The sequence below is a fragment of the Bactrocera oleae genome, chromosome 4 (assembly GCF_042242935.1).
Source record: "Bactrocera oleae isolate idBacOlea1 chromosome 4, idBacOlea1, whole genome shotgun sequence".
NCBI lineage: Eukaryota > Metazoa > Arthropoda > Insecta > Diptera > Tephritidae > Bactrocera > Bactrocera oleae.
In genome coordinates this window covers 50,737,977-50,760,402 of record NC_091538.1, presented here as the reverse complement: position 1 = coordinate 50,760,402, position 22,426 = coordinate 50,737,977, and the positions used below count along the sequence as shown (strand labels likewise).

At 31.4% G+C, this 22,426-nt stretch overlaps 1 protein-coding gene across 7 annotated transcripts in view; it reads right to left on the bottom strand.

Moving 5' to 3' along the window:
* Positions 1 to 22,426, bottom strand: part of lola (longitudinals lacking) — a 111,829-nt gene that overhangs the window by 28,096 nt on the left and 61,307 nt on the right. For 4 of the 7 annotated variants that reach the window (XM_036377283.2, XM_036377291.2, XM_036377322.2 and 1 more), the window contains exons 6-7: positions 10,282 to 10,482; positions 6,877 to 9,687 (exon numbers count right to left, since the gene is read on the bottom strand). The exons of 1 other annotated variant lie outside the window; for it this stretch is intronic. In XM_036377283.2, the coding sequence (XP_036233176.2) occupies positions 8,117 to 9,687; positions 10,282 to 10,482 (1,772 nt within the window). In that variant the 3' untranslated portion in view covers positions 6,877 to 8,116. Of the gene's footprint in view, positions 1 to 6,876; positions 9,688 to 10,281; positions 10,483 to 18,315; positions 22,202 to 22,426 lie in introns of those variants that run through there. 2 more of the 7 variants (XR_011395963.1, XM_014237797.3) reach the window with 2 other exon arrangements.

The window sequence follows — 22,426 nt, the reverse complement described above, 5'->3', positions numbered from 1 at the left end:
CACTTAAAAGCATAACTGTGCATATTTTACACTAATAAAACACACAACAACAAGCGTTCGCCATATGCATAGAAAAGCTCATATATATACATACATATGTATATGCATATTATATAGCAAAAGACATTACTTTAACAAATCTACCACTATATACATACATACATTTACCGTTACATGCCTGTTTACGCATTTCTAACCACAAAAAACCATTTCATTGTATTGGACAATTCGAAAAATGTTAAAAGTTGCAGTCTCTCTCGTTGATATACGATTATCACGTGTTTATGATTGTGCAAACAAACAAGTAAAAACTGTAAACAAAATTACCGTTATATTGTGACTGCATAATTTACGACAGCAAATCACTTTAACTACTTTAGAAACGTAAAATTGTAAACTTTTGCTTGAACTTTTATTTGTTGTGTGTATGTATGTACGCTCACTAATTTATCATAATGTTTTATTTTTCTCAAAATATTAGTACAAAATTTTTTGTATAAATATGCAACAATGTGAATGTCGTTACCTCGTTTTGTTTTTTTTTTTTGAAATGCGTCTTAGTTTTCTTAATTTTTTTTTTGTTACATTTTCATTTACTTTTTTGTAATTTTAAATAACTGAGATCATTTATAATTATTTACTATTACTTTTGTATGTTTACTGATTTTCGCTACACTTTCGCTCTTACTCTCTTGCGCGCGCTACACTCTCTTTTCGCTTGCTTCCTTTCTTTCTTACTTTTTCTTTGTTTTTATTATTTCTTTTCACTTTTCTTTCTTACTTTCTTCCTCTCCTTCGGTTTTATTTTTGCTTCTCTCCTATCAACATACAAATGCTCCTCAAGTTCAAGCTTTTTTTCGCTTTTAGTTTTTTTATTTTTACTTTTTACTTTTTGTTATTTTTTATTATTTTTTAACAAAGTCCCCTAATACCATCGCAACTCATTCGTTCTACATAACTATGTACTCCATATACCACTGTCCATATCACTTTGTGCTTCAAATATCACTTCTTGTGTCTCCTCCTCTTCCAATTTGGCTACCACTTACATGTTTACATGTGCTGTAATGTGGCGGCCATAACGGTAACAGCCAAAATATTTATGTATATGCAACAAGTATTCACATATGTTATATTGACTGTTTGCATAGTTTTTTTTTGTTTTTGTTTTTGTACAACTACAAATACAATTACATTTACAATAATGGTTTAATATTCTCTCTCTTCACATACATACAGACATACAGGCTTTATCTAATATTTTTTTTTGTTTTTTACTTTCAGAAGTATGTATGTATGTGTGCATGTCTACATAACGTTGTAGAGAATATTTGTTTTATAATATATTTATATGTTCGTATAAAAGTATACTTTTAAGCTATAGTTAAAATTGTAAAAATAAATGAATGTAAATAAAAAAACGACTAAGTTCTCAAGATCATTTGGAAAATTATAAGACTTCTTTATGTTTAAAAGAATTAAATCACATTCGTGCTAATTAGTTAATGTGTGTGTTGCTTGCTTGGAGAACTCCCTTTATCAAATTGCACTCCTACATACCTGCATGCGTGTCTCTCTGTGTGTGTGTGAGTGTAAAGGTGTTTGGTGTATGTGTGTTTTAGTGTTTTTTTTTGTTGTTGTTGTCATCAACATCTTTAACGCAACCTAACTCAACCTATCACACTTTTAACTGAATTGATCACTATTTATTTATGTATTTACCACTGTAACGGCGTGCGTACTTCGCTAAAATTAAAACGATTTCAACAATTTCATACTTATGCATTGGAATGTGCTCTGCGCTATACGCGTTTCATATGTTTTGTAGGCAGATTTATATGCGAATAGCAAAGGAAAGCGTCGAGCTCAATGGGGCGAAGTGGGTGGTTGTGCGCATGCGCACGCGCGCTGCTTATAGCAACATATAAAGATATTGTTTGCATTTGTGATGAATCCATACTGCAGATTGTTGTTGTTGTTGTTGCTGCTGTTGCGCTAATTGTCGTTGTTGTTGTTGCTTCTTTTTGCTAAATTCCCCAGTATGTAGTAGCAGTATGCGTTGGCGGAGTATCGGTGGTCATTGCGTATAATGTGACGGCTGATTATATCATCGATGTTGATGCGTGCGCATATGCAGGACGAGATTATGTTTATGCTTTGACTTCTTGTGACAAATCGGACATTCGAATTTCGGCTCGACGCCGCACTCGAAACGCATATGCCGATTTAGGCTATGCGGTCGTGCATACGAATTCCCACAACGTTCGCATGTGTAGGCGCCACCGAAGGTGCCACCACCACCGGTACCGGATGTAATGGCCGTCATGTGACTACTGCCAGCAGCACTGCTGCTATTGCTCAACACACCGGCGCCGATGGCGGCCTCATCGCCACAACTGCTGCCTATTATGAGGGTGGTGTTGCCGGCCGCTGCTGCTGCCGCCGCCGCTGCCGAGGTAGATGGACCGCCTGAGGTGATGCTAGGCGCACTCGTACCAGTAGTTAACGGCACAGTGTTCATGTTACCGCCAACAACAACACCAACACCACTACCCGTAAGCGGTGGGGTTGTGTCTCTATTTGAAGGCACTACGCCCGCACCAACACCAGTTACATTATTACCCGTAGCGGTACTGGTGCTGATGCTATAACGGCGTGTTGGTGATAGTGCACGTGATTGTGCTGTTGTTTGCGTCGTCAATTGTGCATGTGTGCCGACGTGCGAATGCGGAAAGTTCATCAGGGACGTGAGGTGGGTTGACGGTGCGGCCGCTATGGACTGTAGTGCAGCCCGTTGTATCGCCATCGACACCAGATTCATCGGAAAAGCGCTTAAGCGCAGATCACATGGTTGCTCATCGTCGGTACAATCACCGGGCAACGCGGCGCTGCCATCACCAGTGATACCAACTGTAATCGCACCGCTTTGCGTGACCATACCAAGGCTAGGCACACCGGCCAAATCGCCCTCACGCTCATTGTCATCGGCTGTGGACGTCGGTTCGTACTTTATGACCGGCGTACAGACACGACTGCTGGGCGGACTGGCTTTCACGCGCAAGTTGGGCCGTAGATGTGTGCCGGCGGCAGTGAATACGTTCGCGACGTTGACTTTATCTGGTGGACCGCGCGCAATTTATTGGTTGTTGAAGAGCGAACAGCGTGTAGCATGCAACGGAGACACCATTGAAAAAGAGAGGTAATAAAAAGAGAAAAATTTAATTACATTTATGCTATTTAGTGGAAAAAAATTAAAAATTTTTAAAATATATTTTTAAATAGTTTAGTCTCGAAAGGAAATAGCAGTCATTTTGGGTAAAAAATTTCATCGTATGCTTGAATTCAGTTGAAAGGAATCTTACAAATAATATATATACATATATATATGTATATAACGTTATTTAAAACACCAATGTGTTATATATATAGAAATATATGTTAAATACTGCATTTCGCAAATGTTAAAACAGTTTAAAAAGAGAAATAAAAACAAAAAAAATTAAGAACTAAAATAAATTACCATTCGCGATTTTGTTTTTGTTTTTGCATACACTGCGCATATTTCGAATTTTTAAAATATTTTTTTGTTGTTTTTTGTTTTCAAATCACTGACAGGCATAATATGAGTAAATACAAACATACATACATAGGTGACGAATGTGGTGGTGGTGGTTTTGGTGGTAGTGGTGTTGACAAGGTGTTGATGATATGCATACACGCTTAGGCAAGATGATGATGGGCTGCTTTTGAATTTTGCTACTTGCTTTGTTACTTGAAAATGTTTCCAAATCGGTTGGTGTGATTTTTTAAATTATTTTTTTCATTTTGTATGAGTGCGTCCGCATGTACGTGTGTATTAGTGTGTTTGCTTATGTGAATTGTGCGAAATTAAGGCTGAATTTAGGAGAAAACTATGCGTTTTATAATAAAAAATATATAATTTCTTGAGCGTTGCACCAATTTCCATATTGCCTGGGTAAATTTAATTATATGTATATTGTGTAACTAAATTTTAAATTTGTATTTTCGTTTATATTTTTTTTTACTACTATAGATAGGTTACATTTTTTACTTTTACTTTTTAATAATTTATTTATTTTTTATAGAAATATTGTTTTACTAATTAATAATTAAATTTTTATTAAATTATTTTTTAATTTTAATAATTTTTTTAAATATTTTTTTTAGAATCGAGATTTTTTTAAAATTTGTTTTTATTATTATATTTATATTTTATTATTTTTTAACCTAATTAATTTGTGATTTTTTTAAATTTATATACATATTTATTTTTTTAATTATTTATATATTTATAATTTTTGTTTAATAATTGATATATTTTTATACTCTAGCAACATGTTGCCAAGAGTAAAGATTTTTATTAAAATATATATTTAGGTGTGTATATTTTTATGTATAACGTAGAAAAGAGTTTTAAATTGCGATTTATAACTGAATTTGGAAATTTTGTGCACACACAAAATGATAAGTTTAAATGATTTAATTTTATTTTTTATTAATTTATATTTTTTATCAAAATATGTTTAACTAACTAATTTAGCTTTGATTAAAATAAATTTTAGGATTTTATAATTTATATATATTTTTGTAAATTTAAAAATTTGTAATTTTTGTTTAACAATTTATATTTTTTTATTAATTTATATATTTTTTTCTACTCTCGTTGCTACTATGTTGCATATAGTAAAATAGATTTTTTTTAGCATATTTTTTATTTTGATAAGAATTTATAATTTTTTTAGTATTGAAACTATTTGTTATTGTTACTAATATTATTTTTAATTAGTATGTAATAATATTATATACTTAATTTATATTAATAATATTTATTTTTAGTTTCTATAAACTTTTATACATAATTTGCATAAAAAGGAGCTGCCACACAACAGTAAAGCATTTGCTAACTCGCACGCTGCATGTTGCAAGTTTAATGTAAGAAAGTTAGTTACAATTTGCTGCAAATAACGATAACCATTGTTAATATTAATATAACAGTTACTTGCATACGTTTTTATATGTATGCTTTGCTTTGTTTATATGATTGCTTATATAATGTGTGTATTTATTAGTTTAAAATATGTGTGTAGCACAAATTTCCCAAACAAATGGCAATTAAAGTTATATTATTGCTACTTTATATTATATTATTATAGTTTATGGAAATTTGCACAACTATTTATTGGTAACTAAAAACTATGTCCTAACGCCTGCACATACATACAAGCATGTATATGTACCAGCTAGATTACCATTTGTCTTACACCTTACGATATGGCAAGGCTGTGCCTTAACTTATTAATAAAACAAAATATTTTAAATAACACTTGGTAGTATAATACTACATTTACACGCTAACACTGCACACATACATATACATTTCTAATATAATATATATGTATGTATATTTGTGCGTAAGAGTTGCATATGCATGAGTACAGTGTTGCTAAAAAGTGGTTAACTCAAGTTCATTCACAAAAAAAGTTTTGGTTTTTCCTTCTTTATGTAAAAACGGTATTATTTATAAAAACAAATTTTTCTTTATATAAAAAAAATATTCTTTATATAAAAAAATATTCTTTGTATAAAAAATATCACTCTTAATATAAAAAAAGTATTGTATAAAAAATATACGTTTACGCATGCATTTAAAAGTACATTATAATTCGGGTATGTTTAAACTAATTAATTTCAATTTATTATATGTTACATTTTAAAAAACCATACAATTTATAGTAAACGTATGTGAACGCAAGTCACCAGCAAAACTGTCTAAAGTAGCAAATATAAAAGAATAATGCTAAAAATATAAATATATAAAAATATATGTATATACACATAGCTGTATAATGTATATACATATATATATTTAACACTATGCAAAGTATATAAAAATACATATGTATATAAAATTTAGAAAATTTACAACTTAATATTTTTTCGCATATTAAATTAAAAAAAAATTGAATATCGCAATCTCAATATTTATATATATATATATATATTTATATATAAATACGTGTATGTATACATATATAGTATATAAATAATAATATGTTAATATGCATGTCAAATAATTTTATACGAAGTTTGGCTGCACGCTGCTTGCTTTAGTTGTCATCCAAGTTTTTTTTAACATAACATCACCTAAATTATTGATTTTATTGTTGTTGTCTTTGTTGATATTTATTAAATTATAAATATTTAATAAAATGTAAAGTTGTTTAAACGTTTCTTAGCAAACGTTGATTTGTTTGGGCGTTGTGTGGACTCCACTAACCGCCGGCCGCCAGTAGAAACCTAGAAGAGAAAACTGGTTAGTGAGGGTTCTATATTGACTAAAATATATGTTTTAATGTGTAGGTTGTATGCGTTCATAAACAGTTATGCTTGTAAAAATGTTAGCAATGAGGATGTGCGATGGGCTGAAATGAAAGACATTAAAAAAACAAAAAAGTAATAAAGATTATATAAATATTAAGAAAAAAAAGTAAATTGTTATTTTTGATTAAAATATTTTAAAACTGTTATAAAATTTCATTAATTTTTGTATTAAAAAAAAATCTTTATATTATTTTATTATTATTATTTTTATTTTGAAGTAAGTTGTAAACGAAGAAATTTTATTTTAAAAAAATTCTCAAAATATTTTAAAGATTATTTAAAACATTTAACAGTTAAAAAAATTTTATTATTATTATTTTTCTTTTTGTAAATATGATTTATTTTTATTATTATTTTATTTCATTTATACATTTTTTTTTTCATATTTTTTTCTGCCAATATTCAACACCAGTTATTCATAACATGAAGTTCGCCTCCATTCCGTTATCGCCGCTGCAATGAAAACACTCAATAAAATTGCACAATTCGTTTACATTCCGCCTTAAATTGGTTTAAATGTGTTTTATTAGTAATTTTATGCTCGGGTGTACAGTTTTTTTTAAGTTTAAATTATTTATACTCTCATTTTTTGTGTAAGCATTTTAAAGTTAAAACTATAAATAAATATTTTAAGTGACTTCAATGGCTTTGAATTGTGAAAATACAAATTAATTTCACATTAGTACGGCGGCTATATGTGTGTATGTTTGTGTGTTGTTGTGTTTTTGCTTTGTTTCTAATTTATTGCATTTACAAATTTTTCATTTTTTTACAATATTATTGCAACTTGACCAGTTTTCAATTCGAAAAAGCTTATTTAAACGTATTTGCCATAAGCATTATTACACATAAGATTAGAATAAACACACATTAACATGGAGTTATGTATGTATGTTGCATTAAAGTAATGCTATTTTACATTTACCTGACCTTTACAATTAGTAAAATAATATTAATACATAAGTTTCCGAAAATATTTTATTTTTTATATTAATATTTATATTTTTTGCGTCAATAAACAATTAAATTATTATTAAACTAAAATGACAGCAACATATGTATACGGATATGAATTGCAATGTTAAATACGTACGTACATATGCTAGAATAAATATCTATGTGTAATTAAATTTTCTATAAGACTTTTAATCATCATTTGACTAGAAAAGGTTTCATTAATGACTTTTGCGCATACGTATATACACAATTGAATTTATGTATGTATATGCATTTATAAGAGCAAGAGAAATAATTTCTCATGAATTTCTCTCTAAAATTACTACTAAATAAACAAATTAACAAAAAAAAAAAAGTATTAAAAAAAAATTTTTGATATTAAAAAATATTTTTTAATGAAAATTTACGCACTAAAATACATAAATATATAAGAACGACAATAAATATATATATAATCTATATGTACATATATGTACTATGAACGTTTATACAAACATATTTTATATGTTCCGTTCACTTTGACTAGCGTTGATTCGGGTTTTTAACTAAATTCGAACTTAAATTCGAATTTAAGGAATGCTACATTTTTACAAATAAATATAAATTAAAAGCGTTTAATTCATAAGTACATAAATAAATATGCTAAATATGTAAACGTTGAAAAGGTGCTAATAAACACGAGCGCATGCAAAGTGTTGCCGAGCGCCTACACTATAATCTCAACATCTGTTCATGTGTGTGTGCGTCGGTCGGCTGTTTATTCGTTTTGCTGGAATACGAGCGTGTAAGTGCTAGTGTTGTTTTTCTGATCCTCCTCCATGCGATCGCGACACTTTGTATTCAAGTGACGCTTCAAATTGCTGTGCACATTCGTGGCATAGCCGCAAAGTTTGCTGCAAAAGTAGCGTGGCGGTTGGCCGCACTCGTTCTTCAAATGACACTTAAGACTATTCTTCCACTTGTAGTTGCGATTGCAATTGCGGCACACCCATGGCTTCTCAATGTCCGCATTATAGATCATATCCTCCGAGTGTTCGAGCGACTCCTTGCGCATGCGCTGATTCTGCACGAGAATGCGGTAGCGTTTATCGTCGGAAACGGACGATTTGAAATCGCCGGCATTGGCGCTACTCTTACCACTATTGCCTGTAGACGTAAGCAGTTTCGGATGCGGTTCGCTGTTGGCAGCGGTAGGCGTGCCAACAATAATGCCACCAACACCATCACCAGCAACACCACCACCAACGCCAGTGCTTGCGGTGTCTTTAACACCATTGCTGTTGTGTTTGTTAGCCGTTGCCGCTGTCGTTGTTGTTGTTGTTATTGAGGTGATGGTTGCTGGTATGGAGGCGAGCTTGAATTGCAGCATCTGTTGAGTTGGTCGCAATTGCAGATGTTGCAAGTGTTGCTGTTGTTCCAAAAGCAATTGTTGCTGTTGCTTGCTCAGCAATGTTGTCGTCTCTTTGCGCTCCAACATTGTGTGCCGCTTTCCAGCGCCACGTTGTTGGCCGCCCTTATGCGATACACTTTCGGCGCGGTTTGTTGCTGCTTCGTGTGTCCTTGCTGGCAACTCGGCGCACTCGGTGTGTGTCGCAACATTTGTATTGACATGTGTATTGTGTTCGCTTGATCCGGCGGCAGCTTGCTTGGTTGTTGCCGCTGCTGTTGTCAACAGATCATCCTCATCCTCGGTATTAGTGGTGTCCTGCTCGCCGGAGAGTATATCTTCGAATTCTTCCTCATTCTCGATTTTCACTGTGTCAAAAGCCCATGACATGGGACTGGACAACTTTAATTCGTAATTGAAATCGGACTCTTTGCCATTATCACCCGCTTGTTGTTCATCATCATCCTCGGCGAGTTCGCCTTCACCTTCAACTTCGCCCTCATCTTCGCCCTCCGCCTCCGCCTCCGCCTCCATCTCTTCATCTTCCTCTTGTGTTGAGGACGAGGAATTCTCGATTTTCACTAGCACCTCGGTCATGCTCTCGTCCACCGATTCGAGTTCTACACCCGAAGCTGCCAAAGCTGCCGCCGATATCACACCCATATTACCGTTATTCAACAAATTCATTACGCCATCATCACCAGTGCCCGCCGGTGCCACACAGGTTATTGTGGTGCGTCCAATGCTGCCGATGCGCATCAATGTCGGCTGCTTGTTGGGCGTAGCATTTACCGATGTTGCTGTTGTTGTCGCCATTGAGGACGATACAATTGCCGGCGTTGGGATTGCTAGGTTATGTGCGTTCATATCGACATTGCTTAGTGCCGTAGCCGCGGTAATGGTGTTAGTGGCCGCATTAGTGGTTGTGGTTAGTGATTGGTCTGATGGTTAGTTTGGGTGAATTAAAATTTTTTTTTTTAGTTTTTTGTTGCAAATTGAAAATGCAGCGTGAAAGAGAAGGGGAGAGATAAGTAAGGTTAGTATATATATGCAATATTAATTTGTTTGTGTTTTGTTTTTGTTTTGTCTGGTTAAATGTTTGAAGTGTTGATAGCGATCGTTGCGACCAACAAAAAAACTCAGTGGAAGAGAACAAAAAAATAAAGAATAATGTATTGTAGTACGTGGTAACAAAACGAAATAAAGACTGTAAAGAGAGTAAAAAAATTAATGATAAAAACAACAACAAAGGTTTACGTAAAATAATTATAATTAAAAATATATAAAAGTGTATATGAAATGTATAAGTAATTTCGCTTAAATTAACACACTTTATTACAGACAAAAAAAAAATATAAATATATATGAAAAAAATATAAATTTAAAAAAATAATATTTGTTTTAAAGAGATTAAAATTGATATAAAAATTATTAAGAGTTCATAATAATGTATTATTTAAACTGCAAAATATAAATATCAACACATAACGGTATATTTTTATGTGCATATCTACATAAGTGTATCGTGGAAATACCTGGTTGCTGTTCTATCGTCTTCTGCAATATAGACTGATCGGCCAGCATCAGCCAATCGCGCACGCGTATACGTGATTCACTTTGTGACTGAGTTTGTGCTTCGGCGCTATAGACGTTGTTGCCCGCTGCAGAGGTAATTGCCGCACCAGTTGAACATGTTGAAATTGGCGCACTTTGGAAACCTTGCTGCAATAAGCCATCTGTAAATATAACAAAACGACTTATATTAGAAATATATATAAATAACGTACATAATTTTTTAAGTAATTTAAAATTTTTACAAAAAAAAATGTATTAACACACAATAGTTCAGCTTGTTAAATAAATACGTGTGTTATATGAGTTTTTGAATAAAAAAATTTAAACTTTTTGTGGATATAAAAAAATTAAAATTTAAATGAAAATATAAAAATAAAATTTAAAACAAATTCAAAAAAAAAATCGAAAAACAATATTAAAAATTTAAAAACCAATTAGAAAACATTTAATTACAAAAAAGTTAAAAAGTAAAATGAATAAATAACGAATAAAATTTAAAAAAAAAGTTAACAAAAAAATTTTTTTATGAAAAAAAAATTAAATATTTTAATAAAATATAGTAATAAACTGCTTGTATGTACTTACTTTTTAATATACAAACTACAACAAAATACGTATATGGCAACAAAGCTATACTAAAAAAGTGCTGAAAAATGAACATCAGTAAACAAACATAAAACAATAATTGCAATAAACACAAATAACAGCGTATAAAAATATTTAAAAAAAAAGTATAATTAAAGAAAAAACTTAAGTGGCCGATTTAACGCAGTGCAGAGGAATACTTAAACTCGTTCAGGCTTGGTTTTTACAAAATACAGTATTTATTTCCATTCAGATTGGTTGTTTCAACGACCTTATTTATACAATAAACTTTATTCTATTTATAAGATAGACTATAAGCAAATTCAAATGCAGTATTAACAGTTGTGTTGGATGTTTTTAATGTTTTTCCATTTTTATGCTGTCACGCTTGACACTGCACTTCAATTTGCATACCATATTATTAAATTGTATAATATTATGAGTATTTTTCACATTTTCAAAAAGAGTTTTCTGCCTAAAAACTAGTTTTTCATTTTGGCTAAGCACATTTGTACTGCTTTGCCATATTTATTTCTTTTTATTGTTATTTTTTAATTAATTATTTTTTTTTTATATTGATTAATTATTATGTTTTGTAACTGTAAAAAACTGTAACTTGTAAATTTTGCTTTGCAAAAATTGTATATAAATTAATAAAAAAAAGATGTAAACTATTAGAATGTTTTAAGGAAATGTTTCGTTTGTTTTTTTAATTTGTTGTACAAAATACAAATTTATAATAAGATTTTAACCTTTTTGCATAAATTTCGTTTATTTCTTTGCATGCGTTGCATTATTATTGTTGTTTCTTTCAGAACAAACCCGTCACCAATTTATCTTAAAGAGCCAATCACTAATTAATTCAATTAAATATCCACAATATGCATATATGTATATATATGTTGTTTATATATAAATATATGTTTTTATAATTTTAAAAATTTCCACGTGCATTTGCAACAAACTTATGTGGCCATTGTTTGAACATTTTTGTTGTTTTTTTTATTAATTTTTTGTTTTTAATTATTAATTTTTAATTTTGTTTAGAGCGATCCTTGGTCTCGCTGAATGAAAATTCTAAATTGTATGCTTAAATAATATCGTGAGTTTGCTTAAAACAATTTATTCTGTGCATAATGCATATGTATATCAAATACATATGCGTATACATACTAATATATATATAATATGTGTTGTATATATTAAAATATATACTGAGGTGTTTGTTACTTTTAGCACATACAGTTATATTTTCAACTAAAAATTCATGTTTGTTGTAAATTTAATTGGGAAGTTAAAAAATTTTTTTTTTAAATACACTTTTAATAAAAAGAATTTTTTTTTATTTCAGACGTATAAAAATATACTTGAAAATATGTATATGTATGAGTGTTTTAACAAGCAAAATGTCGCATTTTGTGCCCAAATATAATTTACTGTTATGTCCTAAAAACTTTTTTTTTCTTTGTATTTACTAAAATGTCTGTTTTTTTTAGCGAATTTCGTCAAAAGCTTAATGGCAGTGTCAAGCTCTGCTTGAAAGCACTATCATTCTTCATACAAGAAAAATATGCAAAAATAAAAAATATATTACTTGTAGTTTTAATAAAAACTTAGTCAGTGTCGGAAGCACCACACCTAAAATAAATTGTCTCACTGGCACAAAGTGTATATTTATACATACTTGTATATGTATGTATGTATAAAATGCTTAAACTGTCTACTTGTTGCAACAATAATTTTTCTTAATTTTATTATTTATTTATTTTTATGTTTTTTTTTTGTTTTAGCGTAATTAATTTCAAAATTGCTTCAACTAAGTACCTGAGTTTTATATTCGTTGTGCTAGTCAACTAACTATAACTTCGCTGTCTTTCTTCTAATATTAACGCTATACTATATTAATTGCTATATATATAAATTAACGGTGTTTTGTTATTGTATGTATTTAACAGGAATATCGGTAGTCAAATGAGCATTTAAACACCGTTATTATTTATGACTTACTATTTTAAAAATATATATGTATGGTATTTATGTTTTCAAATATATTTCTGACTATACAGTTACGTGCACATCTACACATAAATACTAAAAGTTGCATACAACTGTTGTCTTGTTAGTCTGCATCTGCGGTGTACATCCAAAATTCGGTTTTGATATGATTAAAAAACGATTATAACCTCAATTTTTTTCCTTTTCTTCACAACTTTCAAATTCTTGGATAATACACTTGCGGATAGAACTGAGGTAAAATGTTATAACATTAAAACTACATATAAATATATATGTGTATGTATGTATATACTACTATATATGCATATAAAGTATTTATATGCAATGTAACCTTATATAACTGGTCAAAGGTCACGCGCTGCATGTTGGCTTTTATCTTTTACAATATATCATTTTTGTTATTGTTTTTATTATTATTAAGTTTATTTTTATTTTTTGTTTTCAATTTATTATTTTCGTTTTTATTATTTATTATATTTTTTATCATTAATTTTTATTTTTTATTTGTCTTTTGTCTAACCATCTGCCTTTTCACATTTTCTCTACTATGCCTGCGTAGTATATTCGTCGGCTATATCACAAACAAATTGACTTGCCATGTGAAAACTGTTGTGGCGTACTACTACTTGCTACTCGCTATATACACATATATGTATGTAAGTATGTATATAAATATTATTTTTTAATAATCAAGGACTAAATTTGAAGCTTTTTTTCACTGAGTTTGTTGCTGTATGCGCGTTTGTGCTAAACTATTACTTATATATGTGTGTGTATAGGCAACTATATGTATATATGCGTGTGCTACGCGCCACATACATTCATTTAATATATATTTTATATATTTTGTTTGTATATTCTCATATATATAATTGTATAAGTAGGCATGTATTAGTTATTATGTCTTTTAAAAAACTCTTTGTGGAATGTTTCAACACTGTAAATATGTATATATAAAACTCACTTACAACTATTTGGCGCATCAATGCCATTTTTAATGTATTTTTAAAACTTTTAAACTGTGTCTTTTTTTAATATTGTGCAATTGTATTAGTTTAACGCGGCTTTAAAGTAAAATTACAAAAAATATTGTTGCATATAAAAATAATACCAAAATGCTACATATATTTATGTTTGTATGTCACATGTGAAGCAACAAGAAATAAATCTGTTATTTAATATTCAATTTGTACTATTACAGGGACTATTATAGCACCTGAGTACACCTGAGCATTTTTTCGTTGCAAACTCTTTTATGTGGGGAGGAATATCAAGTTGCTTGGTTACTAAAAATTGTTATATATGTGCTGACATACATACAGCGCTGTTAACAGCACACAAAACAGCTTAACTCGATATTGTGAAATTTTGAGATATCTGCTTTTTTGTTTTTGCGTTTTGTTGTTGTACATTTTTTTAATTAAAAGTTGAGTTATTTTGAATTATTGTTGTTTATAACTCCGACACAGCATATTTGTATATTGGAAAGTTTTTACGGTTGTAATTTAATTTTTTTGCGCTTTGTTTTTGTACAAAAAGTCAAATTGTTGTTTTGATGCTATTTGATTCTAGAACCGCTTAACTGATTATTTAGAAATTTAGAGAAACGCAGTTTTACTGTTATTATAAGTTATTTCTATCATTGAAGTTGGTGTTGCTTTGGTGCAATTTACTGTCTGGAACAGTGTAACTGGATATTTAGAAATTTTGCCAAACTTTTATGATTCTATTTTTGATTTTTGTCATTTCTACGTATTGTTATTGTACTTTTAAAACTTAAAAGTTATGTTGCTTTGCTGCACTTTAGCCCCTGGAATGCTTATGCAATATCGCGTTTCCCGCTGTTCCGCGTTACTGTCACACACGCATGTTTGCATGAATGTAGCCAATAATAACAATAAAAAAATATGTAAACATTTCATTTAAACTAATTAATATGGTACAATTAACTTTAACTTTGTTTTAGACACACAAATGAGCGCTTGTCATTTTAGCATAAAAAAAAATTGAATTAATAACATTTTGTTGCTAACGATAATTTGCAATTATCTGAGGTTAGCAGATTTTAGCTCAAATACATATGTACGAGCATGTATAATTTTGTAATTAAAAAAAATGTTTAATGGCAAATTTTAAATTCCAAAGGATTAAAGTTTTTCTATTTTTTTTTGCTTAGTTCGCAATTTCATTCACGGTCACAGCTGTCAGATTTAACGACATCGTTGTATAAACATTAAAAGGCATTTTTTAAAACTATGAAAAAACAAAAAAAAAAATAATTAAATCAATAAAAATTAAATTTAAAAATTTGGCACTCTGATTCCATTTTTACATTCACTTATTTTCGTTTGTTTGTATCTATGTATATTTGTGTGCATACATGCACAACCCGAATACTATGCCGACACTTTCGAGTTGCACACACCGGTCTATTTGTAAGGTTCTGCTTATTCTAACGAACATTTGTTTCTTATGGCTCTGCAGCAGCGTCGCGCTCTCGCTTTGCAACACCACTAACAACAACTATGCATTCACTAGCGAGCTAAGAGAAATTCTGACGCAGCTCACTGGCCGTATTGGCCGCCAGCGCCGCTGCCGCAGCAGCAGTCGGTGCACTGCCGCTGTCATCACCGCTGCTGCCGGTGAAACTTTTCAAATCTTCCAATTTGATGAATTTCTCTTTGTGCATGCGCTCCATATGGCGACCGATATGCATTTTCTGTTTGGCACGATAAACACAGAAGGGACATTGGAATTGCGGCTCCTTGCCGCACTCCCACTTTTGGTGGTTACGCAACGACGATTTCAGCTTATACACACGTCCGCATTCCGGACACGGATGACCGCTACCGCTGACACTGAGGCCACCACCGCCGGCACCAGCCGCCGCACTGCCACCTATACCATTACCACCAGCACCGATGAAGCTATTCAATGCGCTTATATTACTTAATATATTGATGTCGGCGAAGGCGGCGGCGCCGCTAAGCGCTGTATGATAGTCGCCACTGTTGCTGATCGCGCTGCTGCCCGCGTTAGCGACATCCTCGCTGTAGCTGGTATCACTCAGATTTCCGCTATTATTGGCGGCAGTGGACTTCTCCACAGTAGCCTTCAACATCAATATGGCGGCTTCCTCTTCGGTTAGGTGCTTCATTTTGCCACCCACACTGCCAGCGGCGACAACAGCGGCACCCAGCTTGTCTATGCCACTCGCACTTGAGCTGCTACGATTCAGCGTTGTATTCGCTGTAGGCGCGTCAGTGGCGGCGCTAAGGCCAGTCATGTCATTCGATGTCTCCGGCGCCGGTGACTTGCAATCCAAAGTGGGTGTGACACCACCAAGCGCAATGCCGCCTGCCTTGTCCATCGTGTTTATGGAGAGATCGGTGGGGAAAACTAACGGATTGACACCTTCACGCAACTGTGTGACCAACGGCATGGCCAAACGCGCATTCCACTCGTTCCAAGTGAGTCCCGCTATGCGCGTAATACTTAAATCTGCATTGACGTTTGACATACATATTTTACATGTGTATATTTAGTACCGTTGTGTTTTACACACATTTTTTTATTTATTTTAATGGTGAGTATGTTACATTTGCGTTGTTGTGGTGGTGGTGGTGGTCAAGGTGGTAAAAATTAACGTGTGTGTTTTTGTTGTCAAATTATATGAAAATAAAAAAGTAGAAAAATAAAAAAAGAAAAAAAGGAGAGAAAAAATAATATTAAGTTTGGACTGACACAAATCAAGACTTACAAAACAGTATTTATAAAAAAAAAATTATAATTAAAATACAGAAAAAAAAAACATTTTGAACCTGACAGCAACAATACCTAGTCCAAGTGAAGCATCTATTTGTGTATTTATGTACATATGTATAGGTCAAGCAACTAATAATCACATAAGAAGAGGAAAAATAGTTTTTAAATAATAATTTGCGCTTAAACTATGTATGTATATAATAACGAAGTAACGAGCCAATGCCAATGTAGCGATACGTTTATGAATGAATACCACTTCCAAATGATACAGTTACAGTTATAGATACATACATATGTATATGAAATGCAAACGTGTGAGGTAGCAGATGGTAAAGTACAAAATGCAAAGGCTATATGAATCAATACATAGTTACAATAATTTTAATTTCTAATATGTATGTATGTATATATTAATGAATGTCCTTTTTGTGCTGCGTACGTAAGAAAAGCTGATATTTCCAGGTAAACGTAAGCGTTTAAACGAAAATACTATATAATGCTGCTATAATATATATATTATAGCAAAAATACTATAATATATTGCTATAAAATTTACACATTTAACCGTTATAAAGTAATAGGCTCGCGCGTAAGTGGCAAGAATACGTTGAAAAATAAGCAAGAAATTTTAAAATAGGTGAATAAATACTTGACAAATACAAAACTAACAAAGCGTTGAGTAAATTAAATTATGAAAAGTAAATTGGTTTGCTCAAAAAAATCGAGCTGCATAAAAAAATAGTACTAAAATAATTTTTCGTAAAATTTAAAAACTAAATGCACCTAAATGCGGCTGCGCAACGCACGTGTAAAGACGCGCACTGAAATCTATACATAAAAATTTATTTTTGTATGCGCATGCGTAACTCATTTATGCATATAGTATATATACCTCGTATATTACTGTAAAACGTATATAATAAATTATTTATACATATACATATATCACTAGTTAAATCTTCATACATATGTGTATATATTACAAACATATACACAACCTGCGCACACCTAACCTAAAAATGACTTTACTCAATTAGCACTTTGATTCGAAAAAACAGACCACTTGGTACTTTCCTTATGTAACTATTTCATATAGTATAATATTAATGCTTTATAAATTAACAATTTTTTAAGAGCTAAGCACAATTATTAATATGTTAAGTGTACACTGTTATCCAATTCAAACCCAATATGAATGTCCCTGTGGTTATTTGGCGCTTTTTTGTTAGCTCCACCGTACGCTCCCACAAAGTTGACAACGCCGCGGCAATACCTTAAGAAAAGAGAAATATATTAATCGAAAATCGTACAAAAACAACAACAAAATGCATAAAAGCATTAATATTGCAGCAACTTGAGCAACGGCACACCTCATGGCCCACAAGCCACGCAAAAACAAACCTTATATGACACTTTTAGCACTTGCACTCATACTAAGGCTTCTTTAGACCTGTAAATACAGAAAAATAGGTTAGTAAAAGTATATATGAGACGCTTATGAACTACCGTGCTATAAAGGGGACGTAAAATTTGATGATTTAGGTTGTGTGAAGAATATGCGAGTAACTTAGCATGATTTTTGTGTGTATGTGTGTGTGTGTGACCCATAGAAAGCAAACACGTTGTCGCCCACATTTCCAATTTTATTATTACTTAATAAAACTTTATTTTTCAATATTGAATTAATACTAATACAATATTTAAAAGTACACATATAATTTATGTACACGAATGAAATAGCAAAGTAAGTCCTAATTGACTTCATTTGCTTAATTTTTTGTTTTCTGTGCACAAGCTTATACCTTAAGAAGAGTGAACTAATTAAGAAACTAATTATTTAACTATTGCGTAATTACATACAAATACAAATGTGTATGTATGCATATGTGTGTTATGTTTTTTTTTTATTTTTGTACAGTTAATAAATTTTTATTGAAAATTAAAATTTCGTTTAATGCATGTGGTTTACTGTTATTGGTTTTTTTTTTTTACTTTTTCCTACTTTTTTTCTTTTTGCTTCTTGAATTCCTTTACACACATCATAATTTTTGTTATAAGAATATATTTATGCATACATTTATGTAATTGTTTTATTTGTTCCACTTTTTACGTTCACACAAGATTTTTCATTAACCTACAGCGAAATCTTCTGGTTGTGCATTTTTTTTTATTTTTACATTCGCCAGATCATGTTTCTGCTTATATATGCAATTACACTTAATTTTTGCTAATATGCATCAACATTCACTAAACATTTTTTTACAGGTATAATAATCAAGCAAAAAATAAAGTTTTGAAAATATACTATACAACTTGAAAAATTGCATTTAAGTATGTCTAATAACTGTACAGCTAAAATTAGCTTAGTTAGTACTTTAAAAAGCTTTTCTACGTTATAGTAAGTAGTTTTGTTGTTGTTATCAAAGAAATATTTTGATAATGCCCTCACACTTTCACCTCCAACGAATGCTTTGCGCGCCTTGAATTAGACTTTGTGTAACGTTTTAGACCACATTCTAAAGGTTTTTGTTTTTCTTACGGCTTCTGGATTTTTATGTGCAATTTTTTCAAATTGAAAATATATACATATATGTACATATGTATGTATATGCGCGATGGTGGCGGTGCCTCCTGCTATTTGAGAAAAATCATGGAACTGTTTGGAAAAGAAATTTTGGGAAAATTAAATTTATTGCAAAGTAAAAATTTTGAATTCAAATATTTTTGCAAAGTAAAATATTAATTTATTTTTTTTTCTTGCGAAACAATTTTAATTTAACTTTTTTTCAAAACAATTTAATTTAATTTTTTTTGTTAAGTAAAAAATACTTTAAATCAAAATAGTAAAATTTACATTTAATTTGTTCAAGACAAACTTTGATTATAAATTTTTTCTGGCAAAAATAATTTAAATATTTAAAATTGAGAAATTTAATTTTATAAAGCTTAATTTTGAATTAAAATTATTGTAAAGGAAAACTTTGCCTCCTATTTTTTTACAGAGCAAGACATTGAATGTAAAATTTATCTTTTTAATTATCTTTTTAAAAACTTAATTAAGTATAAATTTTTTTGCTAATAAAAATTTTTATAGAATTTTTTTGCAAGCCCAAAATCATAATGTATTTTTTGCGAATAAATTTTGCTTTTAATTTGTTACAAAGCAAACCTTTAAATTAATTTTTATTAAAATAATATTTGAAGTTAACTGCTTTATAATTACACTTTTGAATTGAAATTCTTTTAAATTGAAAAATATGGAACGTAATATTTGCAAAGTACATTTTGAATTTGAATTTATATTCAAGGAATAACTTTAGATTTAATTATTTTCTTATATAAAGAAATTAACAAGTTTTAAAATTGAATTATTAAAAAAAAACCTTGATTTTCAGTTTTTTGCATGGAAAAACTTTGATTTGAACTTTTTCAAAAAAAAAAAATAAATTTAATTTAATATTTTATAAACTTTAAGTTGTTTGAATTTGATTCTTTTGTATGTAATTTTTTTGTATAATAAATTATGAATTCTCTTTTTATAGAAAACTTTCGGTAAATAATTGTTCGCAAAGTAGGTTTTGAATTTAAAATATTAATTAGCAAAACTTTGAATTTAACACTACTGAAAATTATATTCAGAATTTAACTTTCAGAATAAAAATAAAAATTTACAAAGTAATTCTTTTTTTTTTTTGTAAAAACTATATTTTTTAAAATTTTTTCAAATATATTTTTTGATCTAAGAAAATTTTACATTTACTTTTTTTGCAAAGTAAGTTTTTGAAATTTAGAACTCTACGAATGAATCTCCTTTTAATTGCAAACAAATCAGCAATAATAAAGCTTGCGCTGTTTCTCTCTTCTCTCCATAAACACTTAAAACAGACGTGCTCGCGAATGTTTCGCATTTACAGTGCTATAATTATTTGTTATAATTTAATTACTAAAGAATCGTTTAAAAATAAATTGGACACTCCAAATTAAAGCCGTCCTATTGCCACAAGAAAATATTCATGTTGTAAATGGTTGCAAGTAAGTCTCTACGTATTGATTTCGAATCAATAACGGCAACCAAAACTCAATATAATGAAAACTAATTGAAGTCTTAACTGGGCTCATTAATTGCAAAAAAAAATTAAGTTCAACCAGTTTTTGGTAGGTAAATAAAAGTAGTTACTACAATACATACGCAGTTAGCACGTTGTACATACATATGTACCAGCACAGGGTGTCGGTTGACATTACATACACAGAATTATGTACAGAAAAAAGTGGAAAACTAAAGATTTCTCTCCCAACTAACAATTGTACTAGCAACAGTTACGTTCCTCCGTAAAAAACACGAAGCACCTTATTTGCGGCCGCGCTTGCTTTCCAATGCCGGCTTGTCGGGGTGGTGCTTACGCACATGTACGCCGAGATTGCCGCGTTGCTTGGCCTTGTAAGAGCAGTGCGGGCACGGGTGGCACGGCTCTTTGCCGCCACACTCAACATTCTCGTGACGCCGCAATGTCGACTTCCAACGGTACTTCTTGCCGCAATGACGACACACATACTTTGAGTCGGCATCATCCTGATGCATCGACGAATCGCTCAACGACAGTTCGTAAGTGGTGGTTGTGGTGCCGTCAATGCTGGTGGCGCCCTCCTGTTTGATGGGCCGCGTCGTCAGTATGGTGTAACTCTTGGTGATCGTCGGTTGTTCGTGCAGTGTAATGCCGTCGGGCAAGAGAGTTGCCTCAACGCTCGTTGTGGCATCATCCTGTTCCTGCAACTGCAATTGCGAATGATGACTATGCTGCGGATGTATGTGATGCACTTGCGATTGCTGTAAATGCTGCACATGATGATGGTGGTGATGATGATGATGATGCATCGCCTGCTCGGAGTCCTCGTCGACCGTCGCCACTTGTGCCGTCGTCGCTACGCTGGTTTGTATGTGCTCGGTGATTTCGGTTGGTGCAAAACCGATGCCGATTTTGGTGCCATCCGGCAGTTCGATGTCATCGATTTCAGCATATTTCACCAAATCGCTGATGATCGCCGCCGACGCCGATGGATTATTCAAATCGATTTCACTTATTTCATATTTCGTGCCTTCGGTTAGTTGGTGGTGGTGTTGCGTCTCAGCATCGTGTGCTTCCACGATTTGTACACTGGTGGCGGTGGTGCTTTGTGGTGTTATTATTTTGCCACGTGAATATTTGATACGCGATGCCACCGGTTTTTGTTCGGCGATTTGTACATTTCGCAGGCTCATCAAATTGATTGTCTGTGTGTGGTGTGGTGGATGTGTGGTAACGATGCTTTGTACTTGCGGATGTGTTTGCATTTGTTGGATTTGCTGATGTTGTTGTTGTTGTTGCTGTTGTTGTTCCAATTCATGACTGTGCTGGTGCTGATGTGATGTATGCGGTTGCTGTCCGAATTGGTGTGATTGTATGATCGTTGCAGAAGGTTGGTGTGTCGCGATTGTAGAGACCGTCGGTATTATCTTCTTCAAATTGATCAGTTCTAAAGTAAATAGCAGGGCATTTAAAGTAGTTAGCGTTAAGGAGGAATAGATCGTTCATTTACATATATTTATATAAAAACCTATGAACCTCGAAACTACAGACCGGTTGTTTTTATTATTTTTGGACACAATGACTTTAACAATGACTTTTCGAGCGAAAAATTATTGAAACATTAATATTAAACAGGAAGCACTTTAGAAGTACGGGAAAGAGTTGCCAAATT